We start from the raw sequence: 12,371 nt of genomic DNA, 5'->3' as shown, positions 1-12,371 counted from the left end.
CAAGTGACTAAGAGTGCGGCTCTGGACTGGAACAGACTGGTCACATTCTCAGGCGGTGACCTTGAGCACCTGGCTCGACCGCTCTGCACCTCAGTTTCCTCATCTCTAAAATGGGGGGTGGGGTGTTCAAACGGAAAACGCGCCTCGGAGCGCTTGGCACGGCGCCTGGCTGCTAGTAAGCGCTTCCTGCACGCGAGCTCCGCTGGCTCCTCTCTCTGCCCGGAGGAACTGGGGAAGCCCCGCGCAGGGGAGTCCCCGGTAGGCGGATCCCGGGCCGGGGCGGCGAGGACCCCCGCCGGACTCACCGAGCACGTCGGCGGAGCGGTGCCGGGCCACGAAGCACGCGTCGTCCCCGTAGCACGCGCCCTTCTTGAGGAGGCCCTTACGGAAGTCCTTGCCGAAGCCGCAGCCCGCCGTCACCAGCCCGTAGTCGCCGCCGCCGCCGCCGCCGGCCCTGGGGTCGGTCTGCGAGAGGCCGCCGAGCACGGCGCGGGCCACCAGCCGCCCGTACGAGAGGACCGAAAACATCGCCGCCGCCGCCCCCCCGAGGAGGCGGGGGGTCGGGGGAACAGGAGGACGCGGAGGCCCGGAGCCGGCTCTCTCCTCAGCTGCAGTCGCACTGCCGCCGGGGCGCTCCTCAGGGCGGCGCGCAGTAGCCGCCGCCGCCCCTGCCCGCCGCACAGGGCCTCGCACACGCTCCGCCGCGCGCACCGGAGCCAGAGCGAGGTCAGAGCCAGCAGCTTCTCCGCCTTAGCACAAGTGGGGTCCCGGCTGCAGCCGCCGCTGCCGCCGCCATCTTCCGCTCCACTAGCGTGTTCCGGGCCGCGCCGGCAGCTCCGCCCCCTCTCCGGCCCCGCCTCCAGCCACGCCCCCGATTCGCGGTCCAGGTCCAAACCCCGCCCCCTCGGGCTCGCTGCCCTATGCAGTCACCCAGGTCGAGCGTGCGCAGAGGGTGTGGACACAATGTCTCCTGGGAGTTGTAGTTGCTTTGGACTTGGCTGCATGGGGTCCAGGACCTAGGACAATTCCCCAGATGTGGGACTTGGGTTAAGTTATTGAGAATTATAGGTGTGCTACTTTGGCGTTTTCTCCCATTTTAACAGTATTTAACAGTATTTCTAACAGTATATCTTCCGTTTAACAGTATCTTTTAAAGGCTATTTAAAAAATAACAGCAGCATCCCTTTCAACAAAAACCTGAAGGAAACCAGAATTGGAGTCACATTTTGTCTTGTAGAATACATAATGAAAAACAAGAGATATACAGACCTACTGATGCTTCCACAATTAATATGCTTTAAGGGTTTAGACTGACAGTCTATTTTCAAAGGAGAGACTTTTTTTGCATAGTGGGTTTTCCCCCCCCTTTAGGAAGAACAGTGTGTTAAATATCCCTATCAGGGTAGCCAGGACACTGATAGAGAAAGAAGCACTGCCACTGTGGACATGTCATCTGTAAACATTTCAAACTTTGCAGATGGTTCTGCCTAACTGGGAGTAAAAATTCCAGGCTCCAAATTTCTTTACTCCAGATATTAATTTTCTTGACATTCTCTCTGGCCAAGCAGGTATTTTCCTAGCTCTGGTCTAGGGAGAAGAGGGAGAGCCAAAGCCTGGAGAAATGGGCCCTCTTGCCTCTCTCCTACCACAGCTGCCACCTCTTCTCATAAGAGGGCAGCCGTTACCAAGAAAGGCAACTCGCCTTTCTTTTTAAGCTCTCAGCTCAGCTGTAACAAAGATATCTTGTAGCCTCCCCCAGATATTGACTATTGTAAAGGACTCTCTTCTGAAGTCATTTAGTTGAGTAACAGTTAAATCTAATGGGAAGTTTGTAATCTAATGAGAAGATACAATCCGTTTGTAGTGAACATGAATGTATAAGCACCCAGGTTAGGCCCTATGCCCTGCGGGGATAGTAATGTAATTCAGCCCCTGTATATCTTTACCACCACATTTCGTGCCATGTCCTTTTAGCTAACTGGCCTCCAGCCATGCTCACAGCTGCTTAAAGATCTTTACCCTTACTCTTCCTTCTACCCATTATGGAGTAATTCCATTATCTGAGGGCCCTGTGCTTTTCGTTGCTGTATTCCCAGAACATCTGGGCACACAGTAAATACTTCCTTCAATAAATGAAAAAAAAAAAAAAAGAATAAATAGTTCACTATAATCTAAGTTCCTCCAAGGGCAAGGATCATTTTCCATTGTAGTATTAGAATCTAATGCAATGCCTGGCACATAATGGGAAAATTTGTAATGCTTACTGAATAAAAGAAGGAATAAGGAATAGGAACCATATGATAAAAGGAAGTTTGTTGAATAACAGAATGATTGAATAAAAGAAAATTGAACTTTGGGGAAAATTATCTAATTTGAAATAATTTTTAGTTTAATTCAAATATAAATATATATCACCCAGGAACATTAGTCCTTTTCCAGTTGCTTTTGACAGGAATGCAGTTACTTTAGGGATTCCCATCTGAGTTCTTTAAATTATTCCTTTTTATACTTTTTAAATATACCTATAGTCCTGCCAACCATCCACTCAACACGCATTATTCTGTTATCCTAATTACTGTCATCATTAAACACTTTTGCAGCTCACAGGGTGCCAAGTACTCTATATGTTCTTGTCCTCAAAAAATTGAACTGAGTAAATCACTCCACACAGTGAGTGGGATTTTGTCAAATGTATAGACCAAAAAAAAAAAAAAAAAGTTAATTTACCAGATAAAATGCATACCAATACCAATAATGTAATCACACCTTGCAATTTTTTATGGCGCAAGAATTAGAGAGTGCCCAAAACAGCTGAGGGGGGGTGGGCGGGCACCTCTTGGATTTCTCTGCTGAGGTATTTCTGTCTCTGCCAGCTGCACTAAAGGTTGTCCTTTGAAGCATGCACACCACCAAAAAGTCCCAGCAGGCCTGTCAGGTAATTCTACCCCAAGGACAATTTTTTGTTAAATAATGGGTCAACCCCTATTCCTTGCCTTGTCAAACTCCTCTAGACCTTTAGTTTTCAGGGCATGTATTACCCAATTTCCATGTCAGTCACAAGAACCGGTCGGATTGGATGAGTAGGAACATAAGATGTGACTGTAAACCGGTAACCTCGGTTCTGATGGGGCTGCTGTTTTCAGTCAAGTGATCTGAGTGCCTTGAGTTTCCGGCAAATGAGATTCTTGCTAATGGGTTGCTCACCGAAGCACATGGCAAACAGAATCTTCTCTGAAAGCTTCCTTGCTCTTTTTTGGAAAGGAGAGGAGATAGGGCGTCAGGTTCCCCTGAATCATTGATTACAGGGTCAGCTCTGAAGTTTCAACAGGGTGGGGCGGCCAGGAGAGGGGACTTTAAAAAAAAAAATACCTCTTCTGCCCTCGCCTGGGAGCACGATCCATGTTTGACATTTTGCTGGACTTCAGAAGCCCTGAGTTTTCTTCCTTAACGGAGTTACATTCCTAGCACTTCAAGGATTCCTGGGAGGTCAGCTGCCACTCTCAGAGGAGAGCAAGTGCAAAAAATACCATCTGTGCTCCCAGGGCACCTCTATGGCATTAGGAAAGAGGTTTGCACTGGGGTCACCACAACCTCAGTTCCTAAAAAAAAAAGAAAAAAAAAAAAAAGCATGAATTTTCTGTCACATTAATACACTGATCTCTTCTGAGTTTTTTGCTAACCTAATCAAAAGGATTTGTCTATGAAAAGGCTTCTCAACTTTGACACCATTGACATTTGGGGCAGAATAAGTCTTTGTTGTGAGAAGGCATCCTGTGTCCTTGGAGGAGGCTTAGCAGCATCCCTGCCCTGTACCCACTAGATGCCAGTAGCACCCTCCTCTCCCATACTCACCCCCCTGGAACAAGCACAACTGTCTTCAGATGTTGCCAGATTCCTGAGAGACAAAGTTGCCCCTGGTTCAGAACCATAGCGTTATGGCAATGCTAGGCAAGTGGAAAAATACTTCTGAATCTCTTGCTATGTTTTAGGCATTTGGCTAAAATAAGTCACATTGGTGACTCTGTGGCAGCTATAGTGTAGTTGGGATAGTAGGAGGGTTCAAATTAAGTAAATGTAGAGAAAAAAATAAGTGCCACCAGTGGAAATAAAGGAGGTATTTGGGAAGGAGTAATTTGGTCCATGGTGGGTAGAGAACACTGGGGGCATTTCATCAAGAGGAAACATTTGTAAGAGACCTTAATGGACATCTAGAGGTCTCAGACAGGGGCCTAAACATTCTAGAAGGAAACAATGTAAATTCAAAAATGTAGAGTGGGATTGGAGAAAGGCAGGCAGTTCAGTGCAGCTCCATCCTAGGATCAGAAAGAGGAATTATGTAAAATGGAAGTAGGAGGTTAGATTTATTTGGTCATAAAAAGGGATGAAGTACTAATACATGTGATAACATGGACGAACCTCAAAGTCAACATGCTAAGTGAAAGAAGCCAGACACCAAAGGCCGATATCATATGGTTGCATTTCATGAAATGTCCAAAATAGGTACATCCAAACAGGTGGAGAGCAGATTAGTGTTTGCCAGGGGCCATGGGGAGTGACCACTAACAGGTACAGGGTTTCTTTTTGCAGTGATGAACATGTTCTGGAATTAAATAGTGGTAATGGTTGCATAACCTTGTCAATATAGCAGTAACCATAGAACTGTATACTTTAAAAGGGTGAATATAATGGTATATGAATTCTATCTTAATTAAAAAGACACAGTAGAGGATCTTATACATCAAACTGAGGGTGTTTAATGCTGGAGACTCCAATGGGTCACCAAATGCTTTTATTATGCCAGATAATAGCAGTGATGATAAGGGTAATGAGAGATCAGTAGATGTCACAGGCTGAGGGCTTCCCTGTGCTTTGCCGACGCCATCTTTTCTGATTACCTACTGAAACAACCCCCACAGTCCTGTCTGCATTTTTCTTCAAAACATAGCATTTTCTTATTTTCTCTGATGCTGACTAAAATGTAAGTTTCATGAGATCAGGGACTATTGTCCGTTTTATTCATTATACTACTTTACCTCTGAAAGGGAATATAACTATTCCAAAAGGAAGAAATGGCAATTCTCACTGTCCAGAACAGTGCCTGGCATATAACAGATGCTAAATAAGAAATGCTATTGGATAAAAGAACCTTAGTGATTACACCAAACAAGCAACTTATTTACAGCCAAGGGGGCGGAAGTGCATCCCATAGGAAGCCAGGGCTGGGCTCAATTGCAGGTGTTCCTGAGCCTTGTAATGGCACCCTGCAAAACCCTTTGGAAGAACTAGGTGATTCTTTCATCTTGTGTGATGTTCATATTTTCTCCACCCAGAATTCACTTCCTGGAATCTCTGATTATAATATTTTGATTTTCATTGAAGACATAATCTACCCTTCCCAAAACCACAAGGTTTGGGTGGAACTGGGCTAAGGCACCAAGAGTGGACCCCTGACCCAGGCCTGGTCAGTTGCATCTGATTCTCATGGTCATAGTGATTGGCCCAGAGAGAAAGCACATGACCCAAGACAGACCAATAAAACCCAAGTATGAGATTTTTTTTTCCCCTCTATCTCTGAAGTAGATCCTCAGCCAGTGGCCTCAGCCTCCCAAGTCTCTGGGATTACAGGCGGGTGCCACTCCTGGCTATGATATTTTGCTGAAAGTATTAGGAAGGAGAAATTCTCACCAGGGTTCCTAAGATTGGTAGAATGCAAGCTTGGGACCCCTGCTGGTAGTCTTTGCTATTTCTTGGGAAGAATCTACCAGAAAACAAAGTCAATATGGAGAGCAGCAGAGTCTAGAGATGGTAAGACGCAGAGGCCTGGTAACACCTTTCAAACCCCTATATTCAGCTTTGCCTGAGCAAAGATCAGTCCCTGAATCATATGAGTTCCCTATTGTGCTTAAGCCTCTTCTGTTTTGGCTTGCAAAGCGACGAATCCTGACAAACACATCATGTGACCTAGGTACCATGGCTACCATTATTGAACCAAGAATAAGTTCCCAAACCAAAGGCAACTATTAGAAGGGAGTTTATTCTCTTCTAATTTACATAGAGGAGAAGGAACTTTCACTTTTCAACAGAAAAACCACTGAAGGGAATTTCTGACCTCTTTCTTTTGTCTCTCCATAAAATGAGGAGTAATTGTCTGGCTGGTGGGCTTGGGAGAAGATGCTCAGCCTGATGTCTCTCCCTTTCTCCTTTTTCTTTTTGCTGTAGCCTGACCCTTGGACACTCATGATCTCCTCCTCCACCATGGGAGCCTGTCCCTATGGAAAAGGCTTGCAGTAACACAGCCTGCAACTGGGTAAATGAACTTGATCCAGAGGGAGATATGTGTATAACTAAGCCAAGGTCTCTAATGCTAATTCTTTGGAGCTCTGGTTTCTGGATTCATGCATCTGCTTCTTAGTGGACAAATATAATTAATGATCATCCCACCAAACAACAAAATGTTCATTTAAATTTTCTCCTCAGAAAATTTTGAGAGGCAAATACAAGGGCTGACATTTGGGTGGGCTAAAATAACAGGTAGAGATCCAATTTCTGGTGCAGATGGGGCTCTGGGCTTAAAAGTAATTGTGGGTCAAGTGGATTCTTGACCTGGGTGGTTTGTGATAGCCAGAGTTGTTCAGCAGGATTTTAACTGGCAAATGCCTGAGTACAAGGGCCTCTGGGGCTGGCCTTGACCTAACCACTGTAAGCATAGCTTTGACCTCAGCAGGCAGCTGGAACAGGGATTAGATCACTGGGGAAAAAGCCTTTCTGTCCCAGAGAAGGCTTACCTTAAAGCGGGCAGAGCTTCAGCTGACAAACGGTTAGGCTCTGGTGGGAAGGAGGCTTTTGCTTCCCATGATACCTCTTTGTAAATCATTCGACTGGGCAGGTTGAGTATGATTTGTTTATTGGTTATGCAACAACCTGATCACCTTGAGTTTGAGAAAACTAGACTCTGACTTCACCCATAGAATGGGAGTATATTTTATTAATGAGTGGGGGGACAGAGAGAAAACAGGGCCCTTAGGTAGAAAATATGCTTCTTTGTGGGTGGAGGTAGAGGAAATGAATGATAGCCGAGAGGACAGTTCATGAGACTTATGCTTAAGAGCTTGTATCTGGGGGAAACAGGTTTGCTCAGGAAATCAAAGAGGTCCTGGGTTGCTTTTGAAAATATGTTTCTGTCATATTACCAGGACAAAATTTGAAGAAGAGTGAAAGACAAATAAAGGAAGATTGGCTCTGTCAACTGGAAGAAGGCAGATTTTTTTTAAAGTTTAAACAGTGGTCTCTTGGAGCTGGGGTTGTGGCTCAGGGGCAGAGCACTTGCCTCATACATGTGAGGCACTGGGTTTGATCCTGAGCACCACATAAAAATAAATAAATGAAAAATAAAGATATTTTTAAAAACCCAACAAAACAAAACTGTGATCTCGGTAGTTAGACCAGACAGATTGGAAAGGGAAATGAGTTTTTGAAATCTCAGTGAGGTAGATATGAAAAGGAAGAAAAGAAACCTGAGAGGAAGCTGAGGTGATATTATAAATTAGTGGGAAAGTTAATTATTTTCAAACAGAGTGATAAGATTGGTGATCCCTCTAGGGGAGGGGACATTAAATCATATCCCTAACTTATACCATATACAAAAGTTAAATTCCAAAAAATAAAGGAAAAAAGAGTAAATTTGAGGAGTGAAGAGCAAATTGTTAAGACTTTGAGAAAAAAAATAGAGACTATAGGGATGAGAAAAAATGGCTTCAATAATTTTGAAAAAGTGCACAAACTGCTAAGGGAAGTTGTGACCAAAGTAATTTACAACATTAAAATGTAAGTTTATCAAAAAAAAGATCAAAGGCCTCTTGTAAGAGCTAAAATTATGAAACTCTTTGGAGAAAACAGGGGGAAGCTTCGTTGGCATTACATTTGGCCATGATTTCTTGATGTGATGCCAAAAGCACAGGTAACAAAAGGAAAAGTAGATAAATTGGATAACATCAAAATTTAACACTTCTCTGCACATCAAAGGATAGAATAGAGTGAGAAAGGCAACCCACAGAACTGGAGAGATGTTTGCAGATTATGTATCTGATAGGGGTTGATATCCTGAATATATAAGGAACTCCTACAAATCAACAAACACAGCAAAAAAAGAAAAAGAAAAAAATACCAGCTGGGCACCGTGGCTTATGCCTGTAATCCCAGTGTCTGGGGAGGCTGAGGCAGGAGGATGATCCTGAACGCTAAGCAACTCAGTGAGACCCTGTCTCTAAATAAAATACAAAATAGGGCTGGGGATGTGGTTCAGTGGTCAAGTGCCCCTGAGTTCAGCCTCTGGTACAAAAAAAAAGAAAGAAAGAAACACCAATTATAAAGCGGGCAAAGAACTTGAATAGACATTTTTCCAAACAAGATGAACAAACAAATGGCCAATAAAAAATGCTCAGCATCACTAGTCACCTAGAAACTGTAATAAAAATCACGATGAGCTCCCACCTCACTCCTATTAGGAAGACTGCTGTCAAAAAACAGAAAATAAGTGTTGATAAGGATTCAGAAACATTGGGAGGCTTGTGCTCTGTTGGTGGGATATAAAATGGTACTGTTGCCATGGAAAACAGGATGGTGTTTCCATGAAAAAAAAAAACTGAATTACTGTGTGACCCAGTAATTCCACTTCTGGGTGTGCACCCCAAGGAACTGAAAGCAGGGGCTCCAACAGATAACTGCACACCCATGCTAATAGCAGCATGGTGCACACTAGCCAAAAAGTGCATATGATCTGAGCATCCGTTGACAGAGAAAAGGATGGGGCAAATGCAGTCTAGCCATACTACAATCACCAATACCAGAAAGAAGAAGAAGAAGAAATAAAAAAAGTAACAACTTAGTAGAAAGACATTTTTAAATGCCTAGCAGAGCCAATTCAGAACAGAAAACTGTACTAGCCAGTAAACATGAAAAGAAAGCCAGTCTCACTAGTAACCAGGGAGATGACAGAATGGGAAGGCTAAATTAGATAGGGCAGTGGGGTTGAGGTGAAGCCCTCTGAAAAGGTGTCTTTTGAACTCAGATTTACATGAAAATTTGAGAACAGTCAGACATTCAAAGTTCTGGAGGAAGAACATTCCAGATGAAGGCAATAGCTGCTGTAGATGTCCTGGGGAAGGAATAAGTTTGGTTCTGTCAAGGAGCAAGAAAAAGACCAGTATGGCTCAAGCAGGTAGGGAAGGAGGACGAGGTAAGTGTTGAGGTTAAGAAGATACAAAAGCAGATCACGTAGGGTCCTGGAGGTGATGGTAAGGGTTTGGAGTTTTATGCGAAGGCAATGAAAAAAGTAAAAAGTAAAGTAAAAAGAAAAGTCTGTTCCATATAAACAAAGACACAAACATGTATTTGCTCAGTGCGCCCAAAACTTAGAGCTCTGTGTGGGACTTGCTTTGGATTTCAAGAGGCCAAGAATTCAGGACTTCGATGCGGAAGTGAAATCCTAGAGATTAAATCTGAGATTGGATAAAACAGAATGCCGCCTTCCATAAGCCATTTTTGGAGATATAAAGAATTATGCCTTATTTGGGACGGAGAGGAAAGGAATGTAGGGAGAAATCATATGGGGTTTTCTTTTTATTCCCTGCCAAGACACAAAAAAACTCTGTCCCCACTACGGAGGGTTTCTCTATTTCTGTCCTTTGATTGTGACAATAGAGTGGGAAGCAGTTCCTAATTCCCCCTTTCTTTTCCACTTTCCAGAACACAGAGCTCTTTGTTAGTTAATAGTTTTACTGTGAATTACTAGGGAACAACAAAAGGGATCATAAACTATAACAACAAAAGTATAACATAAAGCTTCCACAAAGTGGAACAGCCCAGGATGTTGGAAATTAAAACATGATTCATCCAAATATAGAATGAAGGCAGGTCAAAGAGTTATTCAGCTTGTCAAAGAACAAACAGTAAGATAGTGAAGTTGGTTCAGAAAGCATTCTGAGGAACTAGTAACTTAATGAGATACAGAACTGGTAATAAAAACTATAAATCTACTGGATTCTTTTGTTGTTTTGTTTTGAAGAGAAATAATTTAAAACGCTACTGGACAAGAATCTGAGTTGCTAATCAGTAGAAAATAGCAAGGCAAACACAGGTATATGTCTTTGTCCAGATATGTGGCTGGTGGGCCCAATTCAGCCCTGCCATTTGTATTTTTAATAAAGTTTTATTAGAACACAGCTATATCCATTTGTTGACCATATAAAGCTGCCTTTGCTCTACAGTCACTGAGTTCTAGAATCGCAGAGTTGAGCTGCATATTGTCTGCAAAGCCTAAAATGTTTATTCTCTAGACTTTCACAGAAAAAGTTTGCAGACTCCTGCTACAGAATTCAACAATTTGGGGTGAGCTTTTAAAACGATGTTCTAGATGATGTTGAACGGAACTATGCTGCCCTGCTCCTGGTTTTATTTCCAAATTTAGGATAATTCTTCCTAAAAAGGAGATGTTTGGCTTAAAAATTTGGCAGCATTTTGAGAGTGTTATCTCTGGCCCATAATTCCTAAATCCTCCCCCCACCCCCGCACTCCCCCACTCCCTTTCTGCATCAGTGACAATCTCAATGGCCCTCACCATCCCAAACCTTTTCTCTGAGGGTGCAGCTTATGAAAAAGCTTATGAACTTCTCTTTAAGCACAAGTAGGCCTTAAAAAAAAAAAAAAGAAAAAATCGGCAGTAAGTGATGTCAGCATTGTTTTTTGCAAACTCACTGTGAGCGAGGACTCCATTGAGAGGTGGAACCAAAAAAAGCACTTAATTGAACATAAATAAAATCTGGGAAACTGTTAGACCTCAGGGCTCTGCTTCATAAAAACACACTTATGGGGAAGGTTTTTTTTGGGGAAAGCCCACAGCTTCTCTGAAATTCTAGAGCCGTTGCCAAGGGTAAATTCTGCGTGTCTGCTGACGACTGGTGTTTCCCAAGTTCCTGGCACGTAATAGTTGCTCAGTAAATATTTGGTGAGTGAAATGCAGCCAGTGAACAAAGAGTTTTTCTCTCAGGGTCAGTCCTGAGAGAGGAACCAAGTTTTGGTGACAAAGGCTGCCATCTGCAGGTATAAAGTGGAACTACAAGATTCGGAACTGCTAACCCCAACAAACGCAAGGCCAAGATTAGCACAGAATTTTTCTTTTTTAGCTTTACATGGATTCATGCACCTTTTCTTGTCCTAAGTTATGGAGTTCTTCACCCTTCCTCCAGTAACATTTTAAATTATTTTAAGGGCTTATTAAGTACCTAGTGTCACGTCTTGCTTGCTCACACACACATTCTGCAACAGGCACCCCTGTAATCCCAGAATCTCTCAGGAATTGAAGATCCCAGGTACCTGGGGTGACAGGTGGAACCAAAAATAGCACTTAGTGAACATAAATAAAATCTGGGAAACTTTTAGGCCTCAGATTACCCCCAGCCCCCATCCCCTTGTGACTCCCTCTCCCAAATCACTGAGAATACAGGTTATCTATTCTCTGGAGAGCTTGAACCAGGTAAATCCTGGGTCCAAAGACAGCAGTAAGAGAAATGAGTGGAGGTGAGCAACATCCTAAAAACAGGGATCTAAAAAAATAAATAAATAAATAAATAAAAAATAAAAACAGGGATCAAACAAAAAGTGTGTAGCTATAATAATCTTACCCTTTTTATTTTGTTTCGTTTTTGTTTTTTGGTATCTGGAGATTGAACCCAGGGTTGCTTAACCACTGAATCACATCCCCAGTGCCCCCATTTTTTTTTTTTTTTAATAAGAGGCAGGGTCTCACTGAATTGCTGAGGGCCTCACTAATTGGCTGAGGCTGGCTTTAAACTTGAGATCCTCCAGCCTCAGCCTCCGGAGCAGGTAGAATTACAGGTGTGCACCACTGCATGAGGCTTAACCTGTTTTTAACCATCATATGACTGGTGGTAGTATTAATATTGTTATTCTGTTATTGACATTGTACTATAGCACTATGATAAATGTGTATTTTGGGATAAAATAACAAATTTTGTTGGCTTTGCTAAGAACCTAGCTTTATGGCATGGCAAAGAAGAGACACACAGGTGATATCCGTTTGGCTAAGGAAAACCCCTGTAGTGTTGATTTTAGGTAGAAACATCGGTACGATGGGCCTGGCACAGTGTGCACACCTGTAATTCCAGCTACTGGGGTGGCTTAGATGGAAGGGACCCAAGTTCAAGGCCAGCCTGGGCAACTTAGCAAGACCCTATCTCAAAACAAAAAATAAAAAAGGCTGGGGATGTAGCTCAGTGGTAAAGTGCCCCTGGGTTCAATCTCCATCACCAAAACAGGAAAAAGGAAAAGAAACATCAATCTGATGGATTTTATCT

At 43.2% G+C, this 12,371-nt stretch overlaps 1 protein-coding gene and 1 long non-coding RNA gene across 3 annotated transcripts in view; one reads left to right on the top strand and one right to left on the bottom strand.

Moving 5' to 3' along the window:
* Positions 1-820, bottom strand: part of Pptc7 (protein phosphatase targeting COQ7) — a 41,194-nt gene extending 40,374 nt beyond the window's left edge. The window contains exon 1 of one of the 2 annotated variants that reach the window (XM_076852077.2): positions 306-820. In XM_076852077.2, the coding sequence (XP_076708192.1) occupies positions 306-528 (223 nt within the window). In that variant the 5' untranslated portion in view covers positions 529-820. The remainder of the gene's footprint in view (positions 1-305) is intronic. The other variant, XM_076852170.2, reaches the window with a different exon arrangement.
* Positions 821-2,871: 2,051 nt separating this feature from the next.
* Positions 2,872-7,294, top strand: LOC143407488 (uncharacterized). Its single transcript, XR_013092357.1, has 3 exons — positions 2,872-2,935; positions 6,220-6,307; positions 7,194-7,294. It is a non-coding gene; the product is annotated as an uncharacterized LOC143407488 (long non-coding RNA).
* The last annotated feature ends 5,077 nt before the right edge of the window (positions 7,295-12,371 follow it).

Source organism: Callospermophilus lateralis, chromosome 1 (assembly GCF_048772815.1).
Source record: "Callospermophilus lateralis isolate mCalLat2 chromosome 1, mCalLat2.hap1, whole genome shotgun sequence".
NCBI classification, from domain to species: domain Eukaryota; kingdom Metazoa; phylum Chordata; class Mammalia; order Rodentia; family Sciuridae; genus Callospermophilus; species Callospermophilus lateralis.
The sequence above is the reverse complement of the archived record's forward strand: the minus strand, read 5'-3'. Positions and strand labels throughout refer to the sequence as shown.